The 8,410-nt window shown below is 35.7% G+C and overlaps 1 protein-coding gene across 3 annotated transcripts in view; it reads right to left on the bottom strand.

Moving 5' to 3' along the window:
- Window positions 1-445: 445 nt before the first annotated feature.
- LOC310715729 (interleukin-1 receptor type 1-like) overlaps window positions 446-8,410 on the bottom strand; it is a 16,504-nt gene continuing 8,539 nt past the window's right edge. For all 3 annotated transcript variants that reach the window (XM_083522394.1, XM_083522392.1, XM_083522393.1), the window contains exons 3-11: window positions 8,176-8,377; window positions 6,626-6,797; window positions 5,264-5,417; window positions 4,520-4,579; window positions 4,290-4,422; window positions 2,665-2,807; window positions 1,852-1,989; window positions 1,480-1,644; window positions 446-1,025 (exon numbers count right to left, since the gene is read on the bottom strand). In XM_083522394.1, the coding sequence (XP_083378520.1) occupies window positions 703-1,025; window positions 1,480-1,644; window positions 1,852-1,989; window positions 2,665-2,807; window positions 4,290-4,422; window positions 4,520-4,579; window positions 5,264-5,417; window positions 6,626-6,797; window positions 8,176-8,377 (1,490 nt within the window). In that variant the 3' untranslated portion in view covers window positions 446-702. The remainder of the gene's footprint in view (window positions 1,026-1,479; window positions 1,645-1,851; window positions 1,990-2,664; window positions 2,808-4,289; window positions 4,423-4,519; window positions 4,580-5,263; window positions 5,418-6,625; window positions 6,798-8,175; window positions 8,378-8,410) is intronic.

Below are 8,410 nucleotides of genomic sequence, written 5' to 3'. Positions count from 1 at the left end.
CTGATATCTGTTCCAAACCGTTATTAATTCACGTGAACTTTAAATCTCTAAAACCATTCAGTAAGCCATATGGTAGCTCAGTGGTTACGGTGCTGTGTTACTCATCGGAGGGTATCGCCAAGCTGCCACTCTTGGGCCCTTGAGCAAGGCCCTTAACCCTCTGTGCTCCAGGGCTGCTGTATCATCTCTGACCCCAGCTTCTGAGCAAGCTGGGATATGTGACGAACACTGTGTTTGCAAAAATAAATAAATGCTCTCATAAGAAAAGATTTTTAAAATGATCAGTTTGTATGATAGTATATATGTCTATGTATACGATATATCTATGATAAATGTGTTTAACGGTACACAAAAGAGCTCTGACATCTGTTTTTTTATAAAGAAGTAAAGGGAGTAGAAGAAGGAAGTAAAAGTGTTTTATATTTCTAGGTCTTCATTTCCTAAATTCTTGGTTTACACTGAATTTATTTCTGGTTTAGATTCTTATGGCTATTGGAGGTGGAACTACAGGAAGACTGTATAGTATAATAACAGTATAATTACAACATATAAAATTACAGGTGCACTGCAAAAATCATGGTGAAAAGCATAGTTTAAGCAAAGCTTAAGTATATTAAAACTGCATAATTCTGTAAAAGCTGTATACTTAGTTATTAGTATTATTATCATTATTATTGCATGGTGATATACAGAGACATGCTCTCAGGTCATGTGATATCTGAGCTTCTTCCAGAAATGACCATTGGGTTGCACTGTTGGGTTCCACTTCAGCACTCTGTCCTTTTTAATGATGGACTGGATCGACTCCGGCATCAGAGAATAATCAGCATTTTCCCCACTTTCAACGAGAAGAAGTGGAACGCCGGAGGAGGTAATGTCAGAAAAAAGGCCCGCGAGTTGTGATTCTTCAAGCCTGTTTTGGCCTTGATTTAGTGGAATCAAATTCTCTTCTCCATCATTGCCTGGAAGGATGAGCACCACCACCTTGCTCTGGCTCAGAACATCACTTATGTTGGTGACACCCACTGTAGCCAAAACCACATACATTATAACTTACAATTTGACTTTAAATCAATAAGGAAAAAAGTGTTAAAAGCGATGTACAATCACTTATGCTACAGTTTTACCAACATGTCTCCTATTTTTTTTCCCATACTCTCCACAGCTCATCTGCCAATTGCAACCTAGCAGGCCATTCTCACTCTTTATACAACAGCTACCAACAGAGTTTTAACATATAGCCTACACCTAAAGCATGCCAATTGTACCAAGTGCTGTGCATGCTACTTAATAGTATTACATCACATTCAGGGCAAAGTGCTATCCGCCCATGCACAAGCCCACAAACACCAGAGGCAGGAAGAGAGATAATGCAATTTCTTCTACACAAAGAGCATAGACAATTAGCTTCTAGCTGGATATATTACTTATTCTAAATGTGCCTAAATAAACCCCCCAAAAAATAAACAGATAGTCTACCTTCTGTCTCTGTGTCACGGCCTTGTATGAACAGTTTGAGGTGATGCTGCTGCTCCAACATCTTAGGTAAAATCCTCAGAGCCAAGTCCTCAGCTGAAGACGATCCAGGACATTTGCATTGGAGATACAACACATACGCATTGTATGGTCTTTCCTCTTGAGAGGCTGCGATACAAAATTAGAAAGCAGATTGAAATAAATCTAATCAGTTTGTCACTGTTTCATTAAACGTTTTTATGCATTAATGCATACGCATTTTTACTAGATGATTTAGCAATCACAATGTTTTGTGTTTTATATTACTATATACCTAAATAATATACATGTGGTATAAACACCAATGCCTGGCAGTAGACATGATGGTATACTTACTTTTGTTTTTTCCACAATGAAGACAATACGCTAGAATCAGATCTATTTTAAAGATTATCAGTAGGACAGCACCTACAACAGTTACTGATATCAGGAGCGAAACAATAGCCATCAGCCATGAATGGATGGTGTTATCATCTGTATAGAAAGAAAAAGCCAATGGTTATACATGATGCTGCATAATGCTACATATAAAAATCATACAGAACCAGGCATGGTTGACCACCTGCCTAATATTGTGTTGGTCCCCTTTTGCTGCCAAAACAGTCCTGACTCATGGCGCATTAACAGCATTAACTTCTACAGAAATTTGAGCCACATGAGCTCATCTGTTGGATTGAACCACACAGACCAGCCTTCGCTCCCCACATGGATCAATTAACCTCGGCCGCCCATGACCCTGTCACCAGTGCACCACTGTTCCTTCCTTGGAGCACTTTTGATAGATTCTGACCACTGCAGATCAGGAACAGCCTACAAGAGCTGCAGTTTTGGAGATGCTCTGACTCAGTGGTCTGGACATCACAATTTGTCAAATTCGCTCAAATCCTTAAGCTTACCATTTTGCCTGCTTCTAAATCACATCGACATTGAGAACAAAATGTTCACCTGCTGCCTAATAAATACACCACACACTAACAGGTGCAATGATGAAGAGATAATCAGTGATATCCACTTCACCACTCATAATGTTATAATATCATAATGTTATGCCTGATCGGTGTAATATTGAAGGAACATCATGAGAAATACATAATTGTTACAAAGACGTGTATATTTTAACAATGTTTGTTCTGGTTACAAAACCATTACCTTGGCTGAGCCACACCAAGCCCATGTCCACTCCACTGGGATTTAAAACGGTGCACTGAAAAGGTACTCCAAAGAATTCAGGCAAAACTTTGGAAATGGACAGTGTTGAATGGCCAAATACCGACGCATTCTCTCTTGTCTCTCTGTGAAAAGAAGAGCAGAGACATATAATTTGACACAGAAAGGGTTCCATGAATTATATTACCTAGAAAGCTGTATATCTTGGAAACAGACATACATTAAGTCGTCTTTTTCTTTCGGCTGCTCCCATTAGGGGTCGCCACAGTGGATCATCCGTCTCCATACCCCCCTGCCCTCTACATATGCCTCTTTCACACCAACTACCTGCATGTCTTCCCTCACCACATCCATAAACCTCCTCCTTGGTCTCCCTCTCTTTTTCTCCTTCCTGGTGGCTCCATCCTCAGCATTCTTCTACCAATATACCCCATGTCCCTCCTCTGCACATGTCCAAACCATCTCAATCTCGCCTCCCTCACCTTGTCTCCAAAACGTCCTACATGCGCCGTCCCTCTAATAAACTAATTTCTAATCCTGTCCATCCTCATCACTCCCAACGAAAACCTCAACATCTTCAGCTCTGCTACCTCCAGCTCCACCTCCTGTCTTTTACTCAACACCACTGTCTCTAAACCATCCAACATCGCAGGTCTCACCACAGGTCCTATACACTTCCCCTTTCACTCTTGCAGACACTCTTCTATCACAAAACAGACATATATTAAGTAATGTACAAATATTCCTACGGCCAGCTTTATTCTCATCAGGGTGAATCTAGATTTGGTTTACATAACAATATGCTCAAGGCCAGAGAATTTAGGGAATGCACATTCACACATAAGGGATATTTAGAGAAATCAATATGTCTAACTGCATTGTTTTGGGTAGTGAGAAAAAACTACATGTGGAAACCCACAAACCCAGTAACTGTTGGCCAGGGAACCTACAGCTATACATTTCACTAACATCGAAGCTGAAGTGAAATACAATTATTGATTAATTAATAAACATATCATGCTGAATGCTCAGTTCTAATTGGCGAAGCACTGTTGATTAGTAGAAAATGCCAGCTCTGGAAGCGTTTATGTCTGCAAGTTCTTCCTATAGTTAGTACATGCACGTAGAGGTTTTCCATAAACTAAAAATGAATGCATTGTTGTAAACTGTTGATATGGTCATTTTGTAAGGAGACGCTTATTCAGCATTTTTCTCACGTTATCACTTCTGTCAGAATTACATTAATAACTTCTTTCTGTCTTTGTGGTTTCTTGGTAATATGTCACATTTTCTACTTGTCAAAAACAGAGCCTGATGGAACAATTTCCATTTCCAATCTTTATGACTCCTATAATGTACTAATAATACAAAACTAACCAACGTAATTGCACTCTAAATACTACTACTACTACTTATAAGTATAATATTATTATTAATAATAATAATAAATTGCTGGTAATTTCAGTGTGTTGAAAGAGAAATTAAAATTCTTTGTGTTAGTGTAAATAAAATTTACTTCAGAATGATAATGCATCATATCACACACCTCGGGCTCTGCAGCAAATATTATTATATGCAGTTTAATATGAAGTCTGGACATTGCTTACATAATTAAGGAATCCTTGAGCTCTGGGTATGCTTCGATGAAATTGTCATTTATCATCCAGTATATATTGGTTTCCTCCTTTGTTTCCTCTCCAATACCAATGAACACAGTGCACTCCAGTTTTAATTCCTCCCCTGCAACAATTGCAAAATGATGCAAATATTTATAATGAGAATGTTATTCAGAAAATGAAGTATACTTGACACATATGAACTTTCAGTAACAACTTGCCTGGCTTGACGTGCAGTGTTTTGTTACGAGGTTGTAATACCTGAGGCTTCTTTACGGGTTCTGGGCAAAATTCAAAACATTCTCAGAATAAATATTTGTGTTTATGCTACGATCTTGTTGCAACATTTGCGTGAAAATGTCTTTTTAAATTTGTTTTATCCGTCATTTTAGAGAGGATGACATTCAATGACAAGTCAGAAAAAAAATTATTGCTAGCAAAATATGTACAGGCTGAAAAGCATGCAATGTTGCCTGGCAAACATTTAATAAATGTAAAATATATATACATTTTATATGATTGTTTGCCTGGTATTTTAGTTGATATTTTAATATTAATTATTTCTAGAAAGATATTAATATACTGTATAATATATATATATATATATATATATATATATATATATATATATATATATATATATATATATATATATAAAATAAAAAAATAAATAAGCAAATAAAATAAAATAATAATAATAATTAATAAATAAATAAAAGATCTAAAATAAGCCTAAAAATCGTTATGTGTTTTAAAATACTTTATGCATTTATTAGTAATAAATATTACAAAAAGTATTCTAAAATAATTTATTATTATCACATTTATTTTTGAAGGCACATGTGCAAAGTCTAACTGCTTTCTTGCTGGTTCATAAATTGAATGAATGCAAACTTTTATATAAAAAAAATATATATAGATTAAGTATTTTTTTTATTTATTTGTTCATATAGACTGTCACTCACCTTTCTTTATTACTGTGACCTGAAATGGATAAGATGCTGTGTAGTTTATATCTTCATATCTAAAGATGACCTTACATGTGTAGTTGCCTTCATCGCTCATGGACACATTATAAAGATTGAAGTCGATACCTTGTTTGCCTGTTGACTTGCAGTCCTGCAAACAAACAAACAAACAGTTTCTTTCTTTCTTTCTTTCTTTCTTTCTTTCTTTCTTTCTTTCTTTCTTTCTTTCTTTCTTTCTTTCTTTCTTTCTTTCTTTCTTTCTTTCATGACTTATGATAAATATAATAAGATATTATCAAGATATAATAAGATAATATATATTATAGATAATATGATATATCTGATTTCTTCTTTCAATTCAAGAAATGGAAGGTAACATATGGTACGTTTAGGCAGCTGGACTTGTATTATATGAGGAAGAAGAGAAAAATAAAAGAGGGTGAGGGGAGAGACAGAAGGGCGTGTGTTTGGAGAAAAGGCATTGTCTTCATAGACACGTCTGATCAGCGCATTGTAGTATATTCACATTGTAATATATACACAGTATACTATATACTATACTGTGCAAAAATCAAAAATGTACAGTAAAGAGCAATCAGCATATAATGAATTAAACAAAGTCATACAGAAATATAGACGATTCTATACACTAGAGTCAATATACTATTCTTATTCGTTTAACACAATGAAAACATTATTATATGCCTGAGCTAAAAATGGTCCCAGTCCCAACATGGGGAAATTATTATCTTTAATGGTCTTTACAAAAAGTGGAATCCATGTTGTTGCATTTAATGCTAATGGCTTAAGTTGATGAGTAGTTGAAGTAGACCCCCTCCGTTTGTTGCTTTTTACATCAAATATTTTAATAATGATCATGATTTAAATATTGTGTACAAAAGACTACATTTCCTTTTTTCTAGATTTTCCCAAAGCAGTTTGTTGGAGCCCGATAACTTCCTCATGGTTTGATTTGATGTTAAGACTAATAAAGGTTTAATATTGTGTCATTTTTATAGAATAGAATAAACTTTATTTGTCACATATACATTAAAGGACAGTAAAACTTTTCTTTACATATCCCAACTTGCTCAGAAGCTGGGGTCACCCATGATACAGCACCCCTGGAGTACAGAGGGTTAAGGGCCTTGTTTAAGGGCCCAAAAGGGGCAGCTTGGCAATACCGGGGCTTGAACCCCCGACCTTCCCATCAGTAAGCCAGAGCCTTAACCACTGAGCTACCACTCCTTTTGAACTTTTTTTTTCCACCCAAAGGTGTACTTACAATTAATATAATATAATGATTTGGCTGGTTCACATTCATATACAGAGCAACATAAACAAATTAGCATGCCTGACCTTCCACCACTGCACTTCCATTATCTGGCCCAGAACTGGAATTACTTCATCATTACAGGAAATGGTGAAGTTGTCTTCCTCCAGTATCAACTTAATGTTTTCGAAAAATAGACAAAGTCCATCCTCGACATCAAGTAATGTTCGTGATTCCATGCTGAAGGTTGAGTTGGTGCTGTTAATCACAGAAATTCTATGGTCAATGTAAAGAAGTGCGATTCATTTATAATCACCCAGAGTGCAAAGGTTCATTCATCTAAGGCTATTTCTAGAAAAAAAAAGTGCTGTTATAGAATATATAGTATAACTAATCACAATGTCATTAACAATGAAACGATTAATGAAGAAACTCTGAGCTTGGACGATTTAAGACCATCGGCATGGTCATTACTGTTTCACAATGATGCCTTATTTCATAGTGCATGTGTTAGTGCTAATGTGGACTCACACCACAGAAAGAAAAGTTACAGTACACATGATTTCATTTGATTTCATTTGATTTCATTTGATTTCATTTGATTTGATTTGGTTCACTTGATCTCATTTGTTATTAGTTCAGGTTGTAATATAATGAAATAGCAAGGAACTATTAGTCTAATATAACAACTTAAAATGATAATTATTAATCTTTATTATCTACAAAAAAGCTAGCAATATTTATTTTGTAATCTGGCAACAGAGACTGTGACTAAAAAAATAGAGAATTGAATCGAGGGTTAAATTCTCTATTTTTTTAGTCACAGTCTCTGTTGCCAGAAATATATAAATATATACAGTACAGACCAAAAGTTTGGACACACCTTCTCATTCAAAGAGTTTTCTTTATTTTCATGACTATGAAAATTGTAGTCACACTGAAGGCATCAAGGGCTATTTGACCAAGAAGGAGAGTAATGGGGTGCTGCGCCAGATGACCTGGCCTCCACAGTCACCGGACCTGAACCCAATCGAGATGGTTTAGGGGTGAGCTCAACCGCAGAGTGAAGGCAAAAGGGCCAACAAGTGCCAAGCATCTCTCGGGGAACTCCTTCAAGACTGTTGGAAGACCATTTCAGGTGACTACCTCTTGAAGCTCATCAAGAGAATGCCAAGAGTGTGCAAAGCAGTAATCAAAGCAAAAGGTGGCTACTTTGAAGAACCTAGAATATGACATTTTTCAGTTGTTTCACACTTTTTTGTTATGTATATAATTCCATATATAATTCCACATGTGTTAATTCATAGTTTTGATGCCTTCAGTGTGAATCTACAATTTTCATAGTCATGAAAATAAAGAAAACTCTTTGAATGAGAAGGTGTGTCCAAACTTTTGGTCTGTACTATATATATATATATATATATATATATATATATATATATATAAAATGGATATGTATTTGTCTATTTTGCAGTATAATACTGCATAAATGTTTGAACATAACATTTGCTCATATGGTCATTTCCATCATAATCTAATCTAGCATTGGCATTGAATTAGATAATGCACAGTGTTAATTGAACAGATTGTGGTACACTGAGGAAAGCTACAGTGAAATGCATTTTATTTTCGTTACCTGAGGCATACGTAAAGACCACCATCGGACAATGTAGTGTTCAAAAGCCACAATAATTGGCCTTGAATTCTGATGCGTGGGCTCGGCTGCAAAGTGTGATTATCTTTAGTCCATGTGAGCGTTAAAGTTTCATTATTCAGGTCTGACTCACAGAAGAGAATAGTAGCTTCGCCTTTAACAGTGGTAGTGTTTACCTGGCGCTCTGTAAAAGAAATTAAACCAATGCTGATTAGTG

This window comes from Silurus aristotelis (genome assembly GCF_946808225.1).
Source record: "Silurus aristotelis genome assembly, chromosome: 20".
NCBI lineage: Eukaryota > Metazoa > Chordata > Actinopteri > Siluriformes > Siluridae > Silurus > Silurus aristotelis.
The sequence above is the reverse complement of the archived record's forward strand: the minus strand, read 5'-3'. Positions and strand labels throughout refer to the sequence as shown.